Raw genomic sequence first — 23,330 nt, forward strand, 5'->3', positions numbered from 1 at the left:
TTAAATTGTGTGCTGTTTCAGTGTAGATCACTTAACAATAGAGTACAAATGTGCCTGTATGATATTCTTTGAAATACCATTGTACAAGATATGGTACATATGGTAATCATCTATCACACTATATATCAAAGTAGCATGCCATTATTATCTGATGCAACTTTACAATTTCCATTCAGGTTAGCTTTTAAGAATTAATAATAGCTGGTCATAAAACAAAACAATGACTAATAATATATGATATGATAATGGAGAATACATTTAAGTTGATTCTAATAAGAGTAATAAAAAAACTATCAAGGCATTATTATTATGGACAGAGGCAAAGTAAAAGGTTTGAATGGCATTACTATAGGGGTCAACTTTATTTCATGTACATGAATAAAACTGTAACAAAAAAGTAGGGTTTTTGTGTGACTTAAAACACTGTTCTGACAGACTTGGATGCACATAAAGGATAACACAAGATTAATTTCACAAAATTACTGTGTTGATATTTAGGTTCTAAACATAATACTTTGGGTACAATTAAAAATGTAGACACGACAGTTGCGCTTACTCATTCAACTCATAGTCATAGAGGAAAGTGATGCTTTTTTTTTAAGGTGAAATCATTCTCACAGGACACAGGTGAGTTCAGACTTACAAGACTCCATCTTTTCTTTGTGGCTGATTTTAGTGATGTAATTTCATCAAGGTAATTTGTGACTGAAACAGACAGTTAATAAGACAGATCATGAACATCAAAGTCCTTCATAATTACGACTTAAGCGACAATTACATAACATGGCCGGCTTGCTGTCACATCATGACAACATACAGCTAACCTACACACATACACGGCAAAGCTTTCTAACATTTAGATGTGACATAACCAAAGAGTTTCCAGGTGATTGTCAGTTACCAAACAAAGTTAGTCAACTTTTCTTTTTAAAAGTAACAACAAATAAAGGATTAAGGGTAAACATATTAACATTTGATAGTGTTGTTCGGGTAGCCTGTCTATTAGTGTTATAATTTATACATTTGTCCACAGACATTCTATTCTCTCATACGGATAATAGTAATGGAAGTAGATTAAAAGAAACATTTCTGCAAGGTTGAACAAAACATATTTTTCATACACATTTTGCATTTGACAAATTAGGCTATAGACAACGCTGATTTGGTCATTGACAACAATCTGCAATTAAGGCAGGCAATTAGGAAAACAATGTCTTACTTGGGCATTAAAGAATAAAATACACTATATTTCGGCATTGAGTTAGATAATACAGGCATGATGGAAGCTGATGTTTAAAAAAAAAAAAAAAAAAAAGTCAATAGCCACATAAACCAATAGTAGATAAAGACTACTCGTATGTGCAAAATCAATTGAGCAAAACACGTTTGAGGCATCAGGTTAGGCTTTGCACATTAATGTGACACTTCATAAAATCCTACTGTGTTATTGTAAAGATAACTGGGCTGTTTTAGAAATATCTATATCTAATATTAAAGCAATTTTGGGCCACACCATACAAGAGAGGCACTACAAGAACCACTTACTGTATTTTCAACCTTGGCAAGGGAAGTTCTGGCAAAAGCACATTAGTTAATTTGAGTGGAAAAGTCACAACGTTGGATTTTTATTTAAAAACAACAACAAAAGTCTATTTAGTCTATCTTATGTTGACGTATTGAGTCTAGCATTAGAAATTACGGTTACACATTCAACAAAACCGCATTTAGTGTAATACTTCCAAGGACAGCAATAATGGTCAAAGGAGCAAGTAGCGTTTCCTGATAATATATAATGAAAATGTAGTAAAACAAAGTTACTTGGCGGTAGTGAATAATGATGCATGGCCCATTTTGTATACATTAGAAATGTTGTGCATAAATAAAATAATGCGGTGAGGGTTCAGGCTACTCCATCATTTATATAGTGTACCGCCCCATGACACGTCTGACCGGCGCTGAGCCAGTAGTGACTGACAAGCCAATCAAAAAGACTAAAAACTATTCAAAGCATGTTCAATCTGCATTTCTGAATATTTTCATGTAGTAGATGATTTGTAGTGTGAAAGCTGCTGTGTTCTAGGACACTAAGTAGTGTGTGCTACCGCATTCAAAGAAGTAAAGGAACAGTCCCTTGTTAAGACACCAAACTGCTCATGTTAAGTCCAAGCAGGCTTCTTCCTCTTTTCGCAGTTCACAAGAAGCCACACACTAATGCTCCTCTCTCTGTAGTGTATGGTGTTGTGTGTGAAATTTAGTGTTTACTTGGTAAATATCTTCAATTATTGCATAAAATCTAACAAGGGAATCGTTGCAGGTACTGTGTACATTGGCATGAGACACAATGGCACAAGGTAATGATGAGGCGGACAGGTTAAGGGCAGTAGTGAGGATGTGTGAGGAGCCGGAGTGTGTGTATGTGTGTGAATGAGTGTACATCTAAGGGCTGCTAGGGAAGACAGTCTGCTCTCTCAGCTCAGTTCGTCCTCTGGATTGTGCTGGTCCAGCAAGCGGACATGGGTAAAGGGAAAATGGCCATGCTTTCCCTTGCACTCACCCTCCCACTGCCCATTTACATTGATCTTGGTCACCTTCACCATGTCACCAACCTAACAACAAAAGACAGTGTTAAAAATGAAGGAGTTACTTTGTTAATGTAATGTGCAAAATAGACTTAAACAGAGAATTACAGTTCCACTGGGAGGCGCCAAAACAAAAAAATATTTCTCAAAATGTAATATAAATGCATGTTTCAATGTACAAAATAAGAAATCAGTGTCTGTTTAATACAATGTTGTAAAAATTAATAAAATACAATAGTTACCTCTAAAGCAAGAGCAGTCTTGTCATAGGCATTGGGAACTCTCTTCTGAATCGCCCTGGCATAAACTGGACCGTTCTGTAGATTAGGTAGGGATGTGGGCTGGGCATACTGGCCCGGTTCACCAAGCAGAGGTGGAGACTGAGAACTGTGGCCGTCAGAGTTGCCATGAGCGCCTGATCCTCCGACAGACCCCCCAGGGCCCCCTGATGTTGGCGAGGCCGGCCGGTACTTCTCCACGTAGGGTACAGGGATCATTCCAACACGGCCTTCTGAATTCTGAGCGTTCCACCACTGCTCCTCCGGCTTCTCTAGTACTCTGAGAATATCGCCCTTTCGAAACGGAAGGTCCTCGTCATCGTTGCCTGGGAAGTCAAAGAGAGCTCGGACGTATTCCTCTTCAAGCCTCTGAGGAACTCCTCCTGTACCAGCATTGACACTGATAAAGGACGAGTGCTTGGCTTTGCTGATGGGCTCAATGAGAGTGGTGGTATCCAAGTAGTGAATCTTATAGAACTCCAACAGGGCAGGTAAGGCATCAAATTCCTGATCTCCAATACGGAACCGAGGAGGAGCGAGTCCTGCGGGATGACAGCAAGAGAGCACAAATGATGGATGGGTGCTCAAGATCTGCTTAACCTTAGTCGTGGTAAATAGTGCAAGCAATAATTACTATTATTGTGGAAAAAAGAAAAAAAAGAAAAAACATACATTTTTGGGGGCTCACACCCGTGTAAAAGCAGCATAATAGTTTATAAATTCAGCATTGGTGATTGAGCATCTACAAATAAAAGTGAGCGTTTTTCCTCATAAATATCTTAAAAATTAAACGCATTACAAACCATAAAACGACTAAATTACCCGAATGACTGAAACAAAAATACAGTTTATACAGACACATAACTGATTTCTGCTCTTGTAAACATCTTAAGAACATATTAAATTACTACGTAACACTAGAATGACGCAAAAAATGACACTATGTACAATAACACTATTCGTAGTATTGAAGTACACAAGTTTCTAATCGGGCTGCTAAGCGATTTGCTAAAGCAGTATTTATTCGTCCCGTCGTTTGCAGTATTTTCAGATGCACCGCTTACCTGGTCCGGACTGGCGATTGCTGCTAATGCTGTTTATTATGTAATGAGAGACTTTGGAGTTCTCCGACACAGACAGCACGTAGTCCCCGGGAATAGTGATCGAGTCCCGCACCAGGAACACTCCATGCCTCTGCCCTTGGAGCAGCGAAACCGCCTCTTGCCGGCTTAATCTTCCCCAATACCAGCTCCCTCGGTCTTCCGAATCAAAATTTCCGGCCATGGCTAGCGCAAGAAAAAAGCCCAGGCTTCACAGGCCTTCCCTTCGCCTCTCCTTATCCGCAAGCAGCGTTCAACTCATGCAAAAACTTTACCGCGTTCCGTTGTTGAACACGTTTCGAATACACGCAGCATTCGCACACTTTTCTACGCTTTTTTGTTCCAATCGGGCAAGAAAACAGCCGACGTCGGAATTCCAACGTGCATGAGACCCAAAAACAAGACTATTCGCCCAGATCCTCTGATAATTGTTTAGTGTAAACCAAAACGTACATTGGAAGTTGTCACAAGGAAGTTCAAATATTTCAAATGGCGGACAAGGGAAACAATTTTTGACCTTATTTCCCGGAAGTGATGCAATAACAGTCAATTTAGGTGGTGCCTATAAGCAGCCATATTGATGCGGTCAATCATGAAAATGAGGCCATTGGCTGTTGATAACACTTTTACAATTTTATTTACTTGTATTGTTTAATTTGTGGTTTGTTTTGCCCATACGAACACATATTTTTTCGTTTTAATAATTTAATAATTCAATGACATTCATACTATCACAGTTTAAGACAGCAGATGGCTTATAGTACACCGTGGTATTTAACTAGTTCAAACTGGTGCTGATCATTAGCTGGCCAGCAGTCGCCTACCATAACACCTAAACAATCATCTGGTTTGTTCCTGGACCAAACTTATATCAGCTTATATTATATTAATTTTGACCAGATTAAAACTAAATACATGTTTAAAAAAAGAAGAAAAGATTATCCATTAATCTAAAACCGTACTATTTCATGCCTCGCTGGTCCATTCTTATTTTCATAAACAAATGTACATATTATTTATAGCCTCAAACGCTCAAACGCCGATTTAGTCAAAGGTCGTTGAAACGGAAGTACGCAAACACGGTCGTTATCATAAAACAAGTGAGTCCATGCACGAAAGAATTATCCACCACTAGATGTCGACATCGATTACTAATAGCCTAGTTCCCTTTCGAGAGAGGTTCCTCGTATTACGTATGGGAAAAACTCCTTTTCTCGAGAATGTGAAGCAAAACTTTTAATAAAGGTATCTATGTAAAGCGCAGTGAGCTGCACGGCCATAGCCCAGCGCGAGGAGCGCTCTGATTGGCCGGGCTGCGGCAACTGCAGGAACCTATGGTGAGGCGGCTGAGAGGAACGAACCAATGGGGGGCGTTCCAGAAGCCCGCCGAAAAAGGTGCTTATATTTGCATACAGGAGGCTATATAAGACCCTAATTCGCCATAGGTGTCAGATTTTATCTCCTTCAGCGATACCTTCGCTGGTCTCCGGAAGAAGCACCGCCGTTGAAAAGGCACCAGCGGAACCTGCAGCTGAGGACGACGGACTCCCTCTCCGCCTTCTCGGCCGTTCCAGCTACGCCATCCGGCGTTATATATCCTTTAAACTGTGTCTATGTTGAGTGTTATATGTGTTTGTGTTGCCGCTGCAACGCCACTTCTAGAGCTTACAGGCTTGTTCTACTCGAGGACTCTCTCGTTCCGCCGCGTCGTTAAGCGCCGCGGAAAGACGGAGCTCTTCTCACTCTCCCTCTGCTCTCGTCCCGTCGCGCTGAATAGCGCCGCGGAAAGAGAGAATGTTAGAGGACATGAGCACACTCAAGCCGAAGCTCTCTTCACTCTGCCGCCGCCGCGGCTCTTCTTCCGCCGCTGCCACAGAGTTGTTCCCACTCTTCTCTCATTCCGTCGCGCTACAGCCGCGGACAGAGAATACTAGAGTGAATAGGCGAACTCGAGCCGAAGCTCTCGTCACTATACCGTCGCGCTGAGGAGGCGCCGCGGACAGACGGAGTTTTTCCTCGGACAGAGTTTTACCTCACGCTTCCAATTCTCTCGTCCTGTCGCTCTATCGCCGCGGACAGAGAATACTAGAGTGAATAAACAAACTCGAGCCGAAGCTCTCGCCGTGCTAGAAGCGCCGCGGACAGAGTTTTACCTCACGCTTCCAATTCTCTCGTCCTGTCGCTCTATCGCCGCGGACAGAGAATACTAGAGTGAATAAACAAACTCGAGCCGAAGCTCTCGCCGTGCTAGAAGCGCCGCGGACAGAGTTTTACCTCACGCTTCCAATTCTCTCGTCCTGTCGCTCTATCGCCGCGGACAGAGAATACTAGAGTGAATAAACAAACTCGAGCCGAAGCTCTCGCCGTGCTAGAAGCGCCGCGGACAGAGTTTTACCTCACGCTTCCAATTCTCTCGTCCTGTCGCTCTATCGCCGCGGACAGAGAATACTAGAGTGAATAAACAAACTCGAGCCGAAGCTCTCGCCGTGCTAGAAGCGCCGCGGACAGAGTTTTACCTCACGCTTCCAATTCTCTCGTCCGGTCGCTCTATCGCCGCGGACAGAGAATACTAGAGTGAATAAACAAACTCGAGCCGAAGCTCTCGCCGTGCTAGAAGCGCCGCGGACAGAGTTTTACCTCACGCTTCCAATTCTCTCGTCCTGTCGCTCTATCGCCGCGGACAGAGAATAATAGAGTGAATAAACAAACTCGAGCCGAAGCTCTCGCCGTGCTAGAAGCGCCGCGGACAGAGTTTTACCTCACGCTTCCAATTCTCTCGTCCTGTCGCTCTATCGCCGCGGACAGAGAATAATAGAGTGAATAAACAAACTCGAGCCGAAGCTCTCGCCGTGCTAGAAGCGCCGCGGACAGAGTTTTACCTCACGCTTCCAATTCTCTCGTCCTGTCGCTCTATCGCCGCGGACAGAGAATACTAGAGTGAATAAACAAACTCGAGCCGAAGCTCTCGCCGTGCTAGAAGCGCCGCGGACAGAGTTTTACCTCACGCTTCCAATTCTCTCGTCCTGTCGCTCTATCGCCGCGGACAGAGAATACTAGAGTGAATAAACAAACTCGAGCCGAAGCTCTCGCCGTGCTAGAAGCGCCGCGGACAGAGTTTTACCTCACGCTTCCAATTCTCTCGTCCTGTCGCTCTATCGCCGCGGACAGAGAATACTAGAGTGAATAAACTAACTCGAGCCGAAGCTCTCGCCGTGCTCATTCTACCGCCGCCGTGCTGAAGCGCTGCGGACAGAGAATACTAGAGTAAGTTAGACGAGCGAGCTCGGGCTGTTGGGTATGTCAAGAACAATGTCGCTGCAGCGCGCGCTTACTGCCAAGGAAGTTGTAATGGCTGCCTTGTCATGATAGCGCGCGCCCCTTCCACAGCGCGTTGCTGACTAGAGCGCGGCTTACGTCATAGCACGCGCTCACTGTCAGAGCATAAGGGCGTCGGAAAATGGCTGCCAAGCTAAGCCCTTTTTTCACTCTATCACTTCCAGTCCCCTTTATTCAGGCGGCTGGAAAGGTTTTTACACTGTAGACAAAGTGTCCACTACACAGTGTGCACCCCTACATAAGCACTGTTAATTCAGCCTCACAAAATCACAAATAAATCCCGCCGCGGCCGGATTACACCATATAAAGTCAACTAGCCTTATTGCAGTCAACTAGCCTGTGGTCAAACACGCTTGTCTGCATGCGCGCTTTCAGTCTAGACTAGAGCATAACGGCATTGTGGAATGGCTCACATACCACCCGCACTTCCTTACATTCTCCCAGTTCCCTTAAGTTAAGTGACTGGAGATGAAATATTGCAGTCAACTAGCCTGTGTTAAACACGCTCGTCTGCACACTAATGCTGTGTGCGTTTACCCCTGTGGATTTGCTCACTGGTTTGCACCGTGGGTATTCTACGTAGGTTGTGCGCCACTGCACATTGTTTACACTACACACAAAAGAGCTTTCTATGTAGGAAATGTGCCCACTTTACAGTCTGCACTCCTGCACCCAAGCACTTTTCACAAAGTTCACTCTCGCACACACAATATAAATGTGAGGCGTGCGCCCACTGCAAAGCCTGCACCGCCAAAACTAACACTATCCCCACAGTGTTAAAAGCAGTGTTACAGCACAAGCAACCCGGCTAACAGGCCCCTATTACTAAGCGGCCAGCCCCCGAATCTAATTCAACCCCTGGCTTTACGAGCCCAGGCCTGGCAGGCCATTCCTGGTATATAATATTGGGTGTTGAACATATAAAACGAGGTTCTCGCTACAGTTTTGCTCGCAGACCCCGCGATTCAAGCCGTGGTCGAGCCCTCTGTAAGAAGCAGTGTCAGTCACGTGCTTCTCGCTGAGGCATTGAGACTGTTAAAGGAGAGAGCGGCGAAAACAGTACACCCGACGCTAGCGAGTCAGGTTTTTACTGTCGCTAATTCCTCATGCCGAAAATGGGTGGCGGTCTCAGGCCCATTTTCCAGGCATCTGAACAAAGCACTTATGACACGCTCGTTTCAAGGTGCTGACGGTGAAACAAATCCTCGCGCACATTCGCCCCGGGGATTGGGTTTTCTCAATAGATCTGAAAAACGCATACTTCACGTTACGATAACCCCCCACCCCCACTACAGGCCATTCTTGAGATTCGCCTTCGAGGGGCAGGCTTATCAGTACAGTCATTGTCATAGACTCAAGACTTACGGCATAAGAACCACCACGTCTTGATAATGTACATAAAATCGCTAGGGCAGCCGAGATCAGACTCTGTTCACTGCATGGCTAAGCATCTCCTTTTATGGGCAGAGCACAATCTGAGCTCCCTAAGGGCGGCTTACGTGCCAGGTATTCTGAATCAGGGTCCGGACATGTTATCCAGAGGACCCATGTCCCCAGGGGGATGGTCCCTTTACCCGCAAACAATTCAGCTTGCACAGCACACGCTGCCCAATATTTTTTCTGCAAACGCAGGGATGCCCTGGCCCATGTTGGCCCAGACTCCCTCTATATGTTCCCTCCGATCGCGATCCAGCTGCAGCCTGTGCTTTTTAATAGCCCCACTTTGGAAGAACCGCACATGGTTCTCCATACTGTTTCAGCTGTCAGACACAGCCCCATGCCTATTCTGCCAATGAAAGGGAAGGTCTGGCATCCCAATCCCGAGCTGTGGGCCCTCCACGTATGGCCCATCAACGGTATCCGGGAACCTCTCTGACAAGTTATGAACACTATTTCGGAAGCTAGAGCCCCTGCTATCTGGCAGCTCTGCTTGAAGTGGTCAGTGGTTTTCTAACCAATGTGCTACGCGAAACATCGACGCACACTCATGCGAACTGGCGGAACCGCTCGCTTTCTCCAAGAGCTAATGGATGCGGGTCGTCCCCCCTCCATACTCGGGGTGTGTGTCTCCGCCATAGCAGCTAGCCACGCTCCTATCGCGGCACATTCACTAGGGAAAAGTGATCTTATTGTGTGTTTTCTTAAAGGGGCCAGGAGATTCAGCCCGCCTTGCCCCTACCTCGGTCCCTATTTGGGACCTCGCCATGGTTTTGGAGGCCGTGAAGGGTTCCCCCTCCTAACCACTTCAGAACACGAGCTTGAAGCACATATCACTCAAAACCGTTTTTCTGCTGGCTGTGGCCTCGGTTAACCGAGTGGGTGGCTTACCTGCACTCTCCGTGAGCCCTTCCTGTCTTGAGTTTGGGTCCAGCAACTTCAAGGTTGTGCTCAAACCGAGGCATGGTTTTATGCTGAAAGTGCTATCAACCCCTTCAGTATGCAGCTCTTTGCACTGCTTAACCCGCGTCTCAGAGAAAATAAGACGCAAACATATTCTGCCCAGTCAGAGCATTGAGATTGTATCTAGAGCGCTCCGCCCCCTTCAGGCAGTCGGATCAGCTCTTCATTGCTTCGGTGGCCGCACTAAAGTTTGTGCTGTCATGAAACAGTCTCTCACACTGGATAGTGGATGCAGTCCCACTAGCATATAGGTCCAGGACCTAACCTGTCCTACAGGCATTTAAGCCCACTCCTCTAGAGGCATGGCCTCATCTTGGGCTTGGTCGTGTGACATTTCTTTGGAAGATATCTGTGCGGCGGCAGGCTGGGCCTCTCCGTCCACTTTTATCAGATTCTACAAGTTGGAGGTTCCAGCTCTACAAGCAGGGCTTCTCTCCATCTAGGCTCTATCTTGACCCTGGCAAACAGATTGCCTTACATTTTGGCCTGTACACATTAGTCCTTAAGCACTATTCATTCATCATAAGATCCGACTATGTCCGATCAGCTGTTCAAACGAACCGACTCTTCCGGTTCTTCATTCCCCTTATAAGCCGCCTCTGTCGGTGTCTCGGGGGTTTATAACATGTGCTTTGGGTATACTGGGTCAGTCAGCACACACGGCGCTTTACATTGTGTTCCCATACGTAATACGAGGAACCTCTCTCGAAAGGGAACGTACTCGGTTACTTTCGTAACCTCGGTTCCCTGAGAGAGAGGAACGAGTATTACGTTCCGTGCCGTGTTTATGCTTCTCAGGTATCGCTTCAGTCGATCTTAAAACCTGACACCTATGGCGAATTAGGGTCTTATATAGCCTCCTGTATGCAAATATAAGCACCTTTTTCGGCGGGCTTCTGGAACGCCCCCCATTGGTTCGTTCCTCTCAGCCGCCTCACCATAGGTTCCTGCAGTTGCCGCAGCCCGGCCAATCAGAGCGCTCCTCGCGCTGGGCTATGGCCGTGCAGCTCACTGCGCTTTACATAGATACCTTTATTAAAAGTTTTGCTTCACATTCTCGAGAAAAGGAGTTTTTCCCATACGTAATACTCGTTCCTCTCTCTCAGGGAACCGAGGTTACGAAAGTAACCGAGTACGTTCTATAGTCCTCACTAGTCTCGTTTAATTACTGTTCAATATTCCGGTACACAAACGCAAGGAAATGCCTTACATGTTTATTTTTATTACCACAGTTCCAACAGCCCAACATTTTATGCGCTGTTTTCCCTTACATGTTTATTGTTATTATCACAGTTCCAACAGCCCAACATTTTATGCCCTGTTTAACGCATACATGAAGTGTATTAAAGGTTTATTGGTATTGATGCAAACAGTCATACATTTTGTTTTGTTTACAAATAATCATACACATAGGCCTACTGCTGTTTGTCATTCCTAGTGTTCTCCTTGCTTTATTAAACATTGTGGGAATACAGAAATACTGACATTGTCATTGAACACAGGTCTTCAGTGCACTTTTATATTGTTGTAATGGCACAACTTATCAAGAAGTTATGGCTTTGAAACAGCAGGAAAGTTTTAGGCTACCTGTTGACCATACTATTGGTTAACTGCATGGTTGGTTAACTTTACTACAGAAGCTTTCTGTACTTATGATAATAATTTATGGCACAAACCAATTTGGCGAGGGAAAATTTGGGGAAAACACGGAATTTTGCAGGTAAGCATATTATGATATACAAAGTAGCCTACTTCAATATAAATGGATATAATATAAATCCTAATTCTTAATTAGGGGATTTTAAATTATGAAATACCCACCCATTATGACAATTCAATATACACATTAAACAATTATTTTAATTTACTGGTATATCAGAACTACTTTGAATTACATTTGGATAATGTAAAATTAGGCACTAAATAGATGTTTATACGATGAAATACCTTTATTTATTTTGTTAAAATCAGTGGATGTATATAAATGAAACAATAATTTAGTGGTTAAAGGATCTCTTCTAAAGAACAGAGCTAAGAAACTTTACATTGTCTTCAAAATCCATGTCAAGCAACAACAACCGAATATCAGTATTATATACTATCGTGTAGCCAATAGCTGTATAGCGAGTCTTTTCTCTTTGGCTTAAATCCCGCTGCTCTGTATTATACAAACACGTTGATTTTGGGCCAACACTGTGAAGAGATTTTGGTTTCCCACTGTATAAATTAGGGGCACTTAATACAAGCTCATCTGCGTCCCATCCAGCCAGGACACTGCATGATACTGAACAGAATTTAGGTTGTTTCCCACTGCTGGAGAAAATGTGATACTTAAAACAATCAGATGCATAGATGGACACATTGATTCATGATATCCAAGCTAATCAGCTTATATCCAGCATGTTAAAACTGATCACATCTAAATGTGCACCTACACACACGCGCGCCTCTCCAGCAGGGTTTTGAACAGGCACATAGGCACAGAGGTTTATGGTTAAGACAGTGAAGGGGGAAACCTGAATGGGAAAGTATTTGATATTTTTGTACCTCACAAGTGTTAATTTCTCCTTTGCAACAACAGACAACCGCTGTGATTGTCAAACTTATAAAACCTGCTGAATCACATGACTTTATGGACAACCCAGTCTAAAAAATATACTCTTCCTAGCTCTCTCTTTTTCTTAAAGGGACAAAGGTTATAGACTCTAATCAAATTAGACAGTGGCTTTAATCAGGTAGGGTGGTCTGAATGACATGCTAACTGGTCTGGGACAGAGTCTTCTCTTAAAGGCTCAATGGCTCCAGAGGAGTGCTGTGACGGACTGGAACAAGATAGATGGGAAGACTCGCTTTGTAAGTGCTCTTCACCCTCTGCTTTGGGCGGCCTCTTCTCTTTGCTCCTCTTTGGGACTGGATCTTTTACCAACCGCTGCTCCTCCAAGGTCCACATACTGTCGTCTTCATCCTCCTTGCCCTGCACCTCCCTGTCAAAGTCCAGCAACTCCTCCATCATGTCCTCAATCTCCATCTCACCGTCAATCTCTTCTTCTACCTCAGATCTAAGCTCTCCCATGCTCTCTGTCCTGTTCGTATCATCAGCGTCTTCCTCATCCACTCGGCCCTCCGGCTCGCTGGCCTGGCTCTCGCCGAACTCCAGGATGGTGGGAAGGTTGCCCTGTTTGGGGCAGCGCTTGCGCAGGCTCACCAGAAATGGTTGTGGGAGGGAGAAGATGTCCACGTTGTTCCCCAGGTCGATCCAGGTGACGCTGGGGAAGCTGTCCGGGTCCTTCAGCGTGTCTGTGAGCTCTTTGAGCACGGCACGGGTCAGCCTGTTGCCATTGAGGGCCAGAGTCTCGAGGCGGGGAAGGGACGCCAGTGTGGGGAGGAGCAGAAGGAAGGCATCGTCTGTGAGCTCGGTGAAGCCCAGCTCTATGCTGCCAATGCGGGACGCGTGATGATGAAGGTAGGCACAGAGACGCTCCATGTCTTTCACTCCAAGAGGGATGCCAGACAGTTCTAATGCTCCACTGGATGGAGTGCTTGAAAGAACTGATTTCAGACTAGGAAAAAGAAGCAGACAGAGAGTAAGAATGTGTGTGGAGGAGGGGGAATTAACTTTTTATTGTATTTTATACATCAGAACTGGAGGAGAGCAAATATTAACTCATATTAAATCTTAACTGGAGAAAGAAAATATTAAGAATTGTAAATTCCAAGCAGTTATAAGGAATTTCATTAGAAAACCTGGTATTTCATTAGAAACTGAAACATTATGTGAATTTTAAAGTTTATATATTTTATTTTTATTTGTGTGCAGCACTTTGGGTCACTTTCTTTTGCTTTTAAATTTATTGTATAAATAAACTTTGACTGGACTTTACTATTTAGGATGTCTAAAGGTTTGGGGGTTTTTTCTCTCGTAAAGTCCATGTAGAATTTGTGTATTTTCATCACATCAAACCACTAAAATGAATAATTGAGGAATAAATCTTCCTTATTATCTTCCTTTCTTCAGAATATATCTCATTCAGTTCTTGTGACAGATGCAATTTTGCTGAAATGCTAGAAATAACTCAATAAAATAAAAACTATAAAATTGTAACATTGTTCTTTGGGTAGAAGGAGGCAGGAACCGGTGAACATTTAAAAGCAAAACGGGGACAAACAAAACGAAAGCTCCTCACGGAAGACTGCCACGCACACACATTATAAACCATAAATCAAACATAATATCCAAGCCTGGGGCCTATTGCACAAAACTACGATAAGGGATTAAGTGGGGATATCTTGGTGATCTTGTCATCTGTATGCAAAATTTAGTAAACCGCTGTCGTGTAAACGCACCCAGAAGGCAAACTCACACCAAGAACGAGAACGATAACGAAAGTTAACTGTATATTAGCGGATAAATTGAGCCAGGATCACCAAGATTTCCCGGCTTAATCTCTTATCCTAGTTTTGTGCAATAGGCCCCTGGTCTTCTCTCGTCCTTCACTGTTGTCGCTTGTCCTTATATGCCTCCGGCCTCCCTCATGAGCTCGCTCGCTCCTCCCTTGTCTCTAGCTCGTCCACCTCGCCACATAAACTAAATTAAATAAGACGATCAAAACTTATCTTACTTAGTGTGGATATTTTTGGTGACAAAACATTATATTGTACAAAATGTATTATAATTAGTACAACTACCTCTGCTCAAATATATAAAAATTCTGGTAACAGATTTCTACAAATGAAAGTAGTTGAATTGCTAGAGTAATTTAAACAATCATAAGTGCCTAAAGAAGATATGTAGGGCAGGGGCAAACTGGAACTATTACGGTTAAACTGTATATAAATAGGGCTTTAGAAACTAATTTATTAAAACCCAAACAAGCGTTTACTTTTTTTTAAATTGTAAGATTATCAAAGTATCAGGATATCGGCTCATTGAGAGTCATTGAGATCTGACTGTAAGGATTCATTTTCTGTAAATCCATTACAGATTCAAAACAGCCCCTAGAAATAGGAACATCATAGACTTTAAGAGTTCATTTAATCATGAAGTCGGCTCTTATTGTCAAGTATGGATTAAGAACCTACAAGAGAGATAAATGGAGTGATAGTGGGCACTGGGCAGCATAAGATGAAGGCAGGAAGAGAAGCTGATTTATTAAATAAGAGAGAACAAATGCATTGCTATAACCGCTGCACATGCAGAAAACTCATAATCAGCTCAGTGTGTCACCACAGCTTGCCAGTGTGCGAGTGAAGAGAGAAAGAGTGAAAGCGAGAACAGAAACGGCAAGAATACTAATTCGTAATGTAGCCATCACTAATTCACACCAGGACATGCATATATCTTATTGAACTGGCATTTGAGGAAGAGAGAGGAATAATAACCATCCTGATATGACATGCTATGCTCATTCTGAATGATATATTTCCCGCCCCACTCTGATCTTGCCATTGATCTAGCAAATAAAACAGCAGCAATGTCAAGGAAATGGCTAAAGCAGAACAGGATATCAGCTCTCCTGATATTACTGGCCAGGATCCCGAATCCCACGCTCTTTAAGAGAAAAAGCCTTTCCTTCTCTCAGCACCCTCACCCTGAATGCATCTGACCCACTTAAATTCTCTTCGCAGCATTTGATCATTCCAAATGTTCTCATTAATGAAGAAGTGATGTTAAGCAGAAATATTACAATTCTATTAGCAAAATTCTATTTTACTTGAATAACTTTATAAAACAGTTTGACATGTGAAATTTCAGTGTCCCAGTAATGTGTCCCAGTAAAATGGTTTTTTTTTTTGTTTCTCACAATTGCATATTTTAATAATCATCATAAATTATGTATCATTCAAAGGCTTACACACTCAAAATTCATTTGGACAAAAATTGGACTGGGTTACCACAGAATAGGTAATTTAAATAATTGTAGTTGGCTCAATTTTTGTGATATACACTTAAAATTTGGAACACATTTTGATTAGACGTATAGTTTGGATTTTCTAGAAGTCCACATTATTTTGTAATATATAAATATTTTGTATAAAATAAAATAAAAATTTGTTTACTTTATAGTAAACTTCTTCTTTACACTTTAAATAGTTTTAGGTGCTTTATGCACTTCACCGAGCATCTTCTTTAAAAAATGACCAACCTTAGATCTGTAGTTCATATCTGTGCTTAAAAAAGGGGGGTGGGATGACAGTTAACAGGTTAAATAACTCTCCAGTCTAAGGAATCATTGGTTGCATATAATCTTAGCGTTACCCAATAATCTGTATTACATATGCAACATAAAAGCAGCTTTTGACTGTAGAAAGCATTGTTATTTATGCTGGAAAGGATAATCAGAGATTTTGCAATTTACTTAATGATTAATTTATTTAATGCAGATTTTTAATTTATCTGAAATTGAAATCACCCTTAAATTCAATTGATAATAATACTTTGTTACATTTATATAGCATTTTACATGGAAGCAGGAAATCTCCTCAACCACAACCAATGAGCAGGATCCACCTAGACGGCAGCCATAGTGCGCCAAAACGCCCACCACACACCAGCTGATTGGTGGAGAGTGATGAGGCCAATCATTTTATATGGGGATGATAGGAGGCCATGATGATGGACAGAGGCCAACGGGCAAACTTGGCCAGGATGCCAGAGTTAAACCCCTACTCTTTTTTCGAAGGACATCCTGGGATTTTTAATGACCACAGAGAGTCAGGACCTCGGTTTAACTTTAAAGAGACAGAGAGTGACAATTTACAACATTTTGTCTGCCACATCTCTTGATAGTATGGTGTCTTTACTTCCAGTTATCACACAAATTATTCACTAATTATCGACCTGAAAGCAGGTGTGTGCTGTGAAAAATCCTTCCATTGCATTGTCTTTCCTGTGAAACTAAAGTAAATCAGGTGGGTAATTGTTTCAGTTTGATACTTTGGAACAAAAGTTTGACTTAATTAGATATTAAGATCAAAGATCAAAGATAATAAGGTTGAAGTTTCTAATTTCTCTTTTAATTATAAGATAAACCAAAGACTCTGAGCAGCAGGTTGGTGTTACAATTAATTCACATTCTGTCAAAAAGGAAAAGAAAGGAAGACAAAAAAATATATAAAATAATTTTTATATTGACCATAAAAAGGGGCAAAAGAAAATGTATGTAAATCTATAATTTACATAGCTGGACACACTATATACACTCTTCTTCAAAGTTTGGGGACAGTATGCATTAAAAAGTAAATGACATTCATTATGTTACAAAATATTTATATTTCAAATACTTTATGATGTTCTTTAGAACTTTCTATTAATCAAATAATCTTGAAAAAATATTTATCACAGTGTCCACAAAAAAATATTAAGCAGTACAACTTTTCAACATTGATAATTATAAGATTTCTTTCTTAATCAGCAAATCATCATATAATAATTATTTTTGATGGACCATGCTACACTGAAGACTGAAGATACACTTAGAACTGATAAAATGTGCGATTAAGCAGTGATTAATCGCAAGTTAACTCACCACACTCATGCGATTAATCGCGATTAAACATTTTTTAAACGATTGACAGCCCTACAAATGTGATGATTTCGTCATCGTTTGCTATGATTTGGTCCGAAATGCAGTTCGGCAAGTAAATTACTTTTTTTATAATTACACGTTTCATGTGTCACAGTAATGATCAGTCTACAGGTTATTTATTGCTGTAATGCACCATGAAGTTTTGTCTTGTCAGTATAAAAGTAAATTGTGTTTAAATATCAGGACTTCCTGTCCACTATTATATATATTATGTATATAGTATATTATGCTAATTTAATTTTCTTTTTGCTCAGTGTTGATTTTTTTATATATAAAATGGATTGACATTGCCAATAAAAATATTCTAAACAATTCAAGTTTGTACTGTTGAGTTATAGCCTATTTGAATTGTTGAAGATTTTTTTTTTTGCAAAGGTAAAGGATAAAATATATTTGCAGTTACATATTAATAAGGTCATATTCAGATATGTTTAATTAAAAACAAGATTAACATAACAAATCTAGCTTGTATTGTTGTGTTACTTTTGACCCACCTGTGAGTTACGTTCGTCCCAACTGACGGGATCGAAAGTAACAATGTGCAGCTTAAGTTCAAAGTGAAATGATACTGTAGTCGTTCTACATGCATACAAATACCACCTGGTATGATCTCTATCATTAACTTTTAAATGTAAGTTTTTCCTGAAAAATTGTTTTTCGTTATGTTATGTTATGTTATGTTATGTTATGTTATGTTATGTTATATGTTATGTTATGTTATGTTATGTTATGTTATGTTATGTTATGTTATGTTATGTTATGTTATGTTATGTTATGTTATGATTCGCCCCTGCTCTCCCCTACACAAGTCAACTAAATATATAACATTGTTCTAGTGGGTTTTGGATATTTTATATTTTAATCCAAAAATCGTACAAATTGTGCCTATTGTGCACAGCATTTTACTGCATGATTTCCCACATTAGAAAACTTTCCATAAAATTGTGACACCTAATAAATAATTTTAACTTAAATAATAAATAACTTTTTTCCAGAATAATAAAAAGACAAATAAATCTCAATCCACTTTCTCAATTTTTATAAACAGAAAACCACTAATAAAATATTCAGTTGACTTCCTGAGGGTGACAACATTTTTATGACTTTCAGGTTCAATTTTAGCCAATTTGTGGAAAGTGGCAGCGGCTCTGTTTAAGCTCTTTGTATAATAACTTTATGTGAATTTTAAAAGCTGACTTCAAGCTATTTCACATTGTCTTTTGTAAAGCAGCTCTTTTACTCAGCCTCTCAGGCATCAATAACTCAGAGTTGACAGCTTTCTGGATGGCTATGTAAATCAATACAAATGCATCAATGTTAAGATACCATTAATTGGAGGCCACGTGCAAAATGAAAGTGACTGCAAGAAAAAAGACAGAAAGGGAATGAAATTAAAAAAGCCAGAGATGCAGACAGCTGTAAGAACAGGGAAGGAACGGATACCAATAGCCTATTGCATTATCATGTCACATTCAGAACCTGCTGTTTCTGCTCTCAGGCAGAAAAGAGTGTTAGCAGACAAGGACAAGAAGACAACAAGAGAGAATGAGGCACAAAATGGAGAGCTTAAGCTACTGCAAATCTAGCAAAAGGCAGAACTGTGAGGTAATCTCTTGGGAAGAGGCGGCATTAGAACGACTCAAGATATCATACGAGGAGAAAATAGAGGAATGAGAAATAGGAGGGAAATTTAGAAGGCAGAAAGAATTCAGCAGACATGCCTGAGAGATGACATTATGATTTCACAACAGCCCATATTCCACACCCTCTTCTAGTCCTATTTTATATTCCCAAATCCTTTTTTCATTTAGCACAGCTCTCTATCTTTCTTCTCCCTTAAATAATACTAGCTATCAAATACCATGCAAGACCAGCGAGTTTGCTATTAATGTGGGTGTTATGGAGTCTGATTATATACATTAAAAAAACATCTGAACTTGATGGTCTAGAAACCTCCATTCTGCCTGTTGAGATGAGGAAGACATTCTTTACTGGCTCAGACTGACAGCTGTGGGATACTTGTTATGGACTGCAGACGCTTCACCACATGCAGACCAGTACAATGTGCTTCACATTTCAGTCCAGTTATAACTCACAAACAATAGAGTAGTAGGTCTATGACATATCAGATTACACTTTCACGTTTTGTTTCAAAGAAGCGATCCAAAACAATATTTTAGTCCACACAACCGTATAATACGTTTTTTGACTTGTCTGTGCTAAACCCTATATACTGTTATATGCTACTGTTATAAGCTAACAGATTAACAAATTCTTCCCAGTTATATGTAGAATTGCAAATCAGAATTAATGTAGCTTCAGTGTAAATATTTGCATGGAGGCACAGATAAAACTGCACACACTATGAGTAATGCAATGCTCACATAAACACATGCGTACCGCAGCCTAACATCTGTTACGTGTGAATTCTCTAAGAGAAAATGGGACACCTGTCTGAGAGACTGTCTCACTCTCATCTGTGGAGGAGGTTAAGGTCATGTTAGCACTTAGTCAACACTAGAGCGGAATAATTAAAAAAGAGGAAAAGAAAAGGGTATACTTCAAGGAGACATAAAAGGAGATAAAATGATGGCATTATGAATGCCATCATTAAAAAAAACGGTATTGAAAATGTTTTTGTTCATTAAAATAAAGCTACAATTAAATTTAATTAAATATTAAAAGAAAAACAAACTTATATAAAATTATATGAAAATATATGAAAATTAGAAATGTACTAAAATAATGAAAACTAAAATAAACATAAATTAAATATATAAAATAAAAATGACAAATGCACATACAATTATTGAAGCTTACACTAAATTTAAAAAGCAAGCTGAAAAAAGTAAAAGCTAATTTAATGTATCAATAAATATTATATAGAATATACATAATAAAAATAACACTGCTGAATCTAATATTTTCCACCCAGAGGAAAATATAGTATGCTCTTTAAAAAATAACATTTAATGTATCTATTTTGTCTCTTCTAACAAAAAATAAATAAATAAAACTTATATTGAAGAAATATTTGTTTTCATATTGAACATATTTGAGATTACTGGAGACTTTTTCTCAGGAGAAAAAAATCTGAGAAGAGGACAGGTCCGTTTTTGTTTTAAAATAGTAATCCTCATTTATACTGGTGTTTCTACTGCATTTCAGAAACAATCTCCGTCCACACTACATGACCGAAAACGCATGTCACATGACCGTTCATACACACCGTAACAAGTGTACAAGTGTAAACAGTTGCCTCTTGTGCATGTAGACAGCGGCAATATTAAAGAATACAGCGTTTAACTGCACAACGGCTGCTAAAAAGGACCACAAAGTCAGCAAAGCATGCAGTTCTGTCCGTCTCCGTGTTATTGTTTACACGGTCGTCGAGGCTGGTATGTTACAGAGCCGTTGAGAGACACGGCTCAGGGCTACGTTTCCCAAAAGCATTGTAACAATATCCACTAACAATCTCTACGATCAACAAAGGCGAACAGTGCTTTTGGGAAACACAGCCCTGGTCTGTTATTCTCATGTTCCTGTAGCGCAATAATGTGGGCAGCCACGCCATCATTTTCAAAAGTGTCTGTCTTTCGGTTTTGGTCTGTTTACACTGAAATGCAACCCCAGAGTTTTCAAACTAAAACGGGGTCTGCAGTATTGATCAGCACTTTGAAAACACGTTGTAAATGTACTTTAGTGAAGCTCTTCACCAAGCACTTCTAAAGATACACACGGGAGCATCTGAAAGCAGGCGTCTCTCAGCGCTTGTTCTTTCAAAATGCTCCCGCTCGCAATTTCAAAACACTTTCAAACAATCTGTGTGCTGAAATCGGCCCCGATGGATTTAAATTAAGAGTGTGCTGCATTTCCATTTTTTACCAGAGATTTACATTGGGAAATTGTGGGGCGTTGTCGAGCCCCGAGTCCGGCTGGCCCGCTAAGCTGATACATGCCTGCCGAATCCACGCGCTTCATTTGAATATTTCCTGCTCACTCTACGACTCAAAATAGTCAAAAAATCTGAATTAATGTTTGTTGCAGAATGCTGAATACTTTTACAAATTATTGATTTACTTTATATAGAGGTCTATGTTTTAGAGCCCCACCTAGCCTACACACGAGCCACGGCTGCGACATTGACTCTATAAACAGTGAATGCGCTAATGCCAGTGACAGGTAATATCTTACTTGTTCATTGAAATTTACATGCTAGATAAGTTACATGGGCTTCAACTAAATAAACTAGATACAATTAGTTGGTTTCAGGGCTTCATCTCAAGTAGTTGGAGCCATTTAATTTTTTGAGTAATCAACTTAAAAATGTGTGTTTATGTTATAAATTATTAAGTTCCTGTAGCTCAGTGTCATTTAGTGGTTGAAAATAATTGAATTCAAAGTTTTCAAAACTCAAAAAGAGTGAAGCATTTAGAGTGTAATCATGGAAGAAAGAAAATCATAGGATTTCCTGAAAAAGAGAAAATAGTGACTGATTTTTTTTTATTTTAGTTAATCTTGTGGTGTGGCAGGCAGCGGGGCGAGGGGCCGTGAGAGCGGCCGGTGACAAGTGGTAATGAGTACCAGCTGCGTGACGCACCGGTCTCGTCTCGCGGCCAAGTGACGGGAGCATAAAAGGAGGAGCAAAGGCAGCGGAAGACGAGCGAGGACCATGCCTGGATTTTATGTTGAGTTTTGTTTAAGTTTGATTGTTTGTGTAAGCAGTCGTTCGTGAGCGGCTGCCCACGTTTTATTTTGTGGGTATTTGCGGGCAGTCGTCCGTGAGGGGCTGCCCGCGGTTTTACTTTCGCTTTGTTTATTTATTTTTAATTAAAGTTTTGAAACATTCGCCGGTTCCCGCCTCCTTCCTTCCCATCTAAGAACATCGTTACAAATCTTTTCCCTTGTTTTTCTTTACCTTTTGCACCTTCAGGCTGTGAAATTATTTGAACACCTTTTTCTCCTGGACAGTCCCATTATTAATGATCTGATAAAATCACATCAGTAAACTCAAGAGTTCAGGCAGAATAAACAAAAGCACTTGAGGAAGTTCAAACAGAGAATAAGGAGAGCCTCAGAGGCACACCAACATCAACAACACAGATAACGGAGAGGTGAGAATGCTGTCCGAGAAACACTTCTCTTTTTAAACCTCAACAGCTGCATTCACATCTGCGACAATAACCCACACTACCGTCCATTGGTAACAAAAGGAGGGCCATGTGTGCTGTGACTCAGACAAACAGCAGTGCTTCATCAACAAAAAGCACCCGGTGAAGATTAGACAACACAACCAAGCGGATAAAAACGAGAAGGTATCGAATCCAGTCTACACATAAACACATACCTTTACATTACAGCTTAACCACAGCAGCCAATGCAGTGAATGAACTGCGGTAGGGGAGATCAGCTGATTTATCCATGCATACATAAGTTTAAGCACATCACTAGTGAGTTAAACACAAAATAAAGGCTTAAGCTCATCTAAAGTTTGTCCATCGACACAGGAAATAAATTAAGACTAGTATTTCCTCATTTACACATTACACAGTCTGTTTTTTGACTATATTAATGGCAGCTGGAAAGGAGCCACATAAGTATGAGTCTACACCACAGAACCCCGTGTTAGCAAAAAACCACACAGCACGCAGTGGGAGGCTGCTCTTTCATTCACTGACTCACTCTGCAGATTCAACACAGCTCTTATCATCAATGGACATGAGGAAACCGCTGAAAGCCCAGTTGAGGAGCCAATTCATAGGTGATGAGACTTGGATGGCATACACAGCTGTTCTGGAGATATTGTGCATTAAAACAATTTGAGGATATCAGGACTGTAGGACACAAACTTCAAATGAGACGCGCCATTAGCCATGCGGTTTTTAAAGCGTAATTAATCCCTAAGTGCTGACGAATCAGTACAGGGACAAACAACTAGCAAAGCGATGATTCATTTGACTGCCTGCTCTGCGAAGTCACCAAGCCTTTTATTTTAAAACCAACTAATTAGTTTAATTAATGAATAAAGCAAGGCACTTGCGAGACTAGGCT

At 41.0% G+C, this 23,330-nt stretch overlaps 2 protein-coding genes across 4 annotated transcripts in view; both read right to left on the bottom strand.

Annotated features, from left to right (window-relative positions):
- Positions 1-338: 338 nt before the first annotated feature.
- crk (v-crk avian sarcoma virus CT10 oncogene homolog) lies at positions 339-4,470 on the bottom strand. Its single transcript, XM_067450656.1, has 3 exons — positions 3,922-4,470; positions 2,822-3,399; positions 339-2,606 (listed from the first exon to the last, which is right to left on the bottom strand). The coding sequence occupies exons 1-3, from the start codon at positions 4,139-4,141 to the stop codon at positions 2,469-2,471; spliced, it is 936 nt and encodes a 311-aa protein (XP_067306757.1). The 5' UTR covers positions 4,142-4,470; the 3' UTR covers positions 339-2,468.
- Positions 4,471-10,883: 6,413 nt separating this feature from the next.
- Positions 10,884-23,330, bottom strand: part of lrrc75a (leucine rich repeat containing 75A) — a 28,255-nt gene continuing 15,808 nt past the window's right edge. For all 3 annotated transcript variants that reach the window (XM_067450659.1, XM_067450658.1, XM_067450657.1), the window contains one exon: positions 10,884-13,253. In XM_067450659.1, coding sequence (XP_067306760.1) covers positions 12,425-13,253 — 829 coding nt within the window. In that variant the 3' untranslated portion in view covers positions 10,884-12,424. The remainder of the gene's footprint in view (positions 13,254-23,330) is intronic.

This window comes from Pseudorasbora parva, chromosome 8, assembly GCF_024679245.1.
Source record: "Pseudorasbora parva isolate DD20220531a chromosome 8, ASM2467924v1, whole genome shotgun sequence".
Taxonomy (NCBI): Eukaryota; Metazoa; Chordata; class Actinopteri; order Cypriniformes; family Gobionidae; genus Pseudorasbora; species Pseudorasbora parva.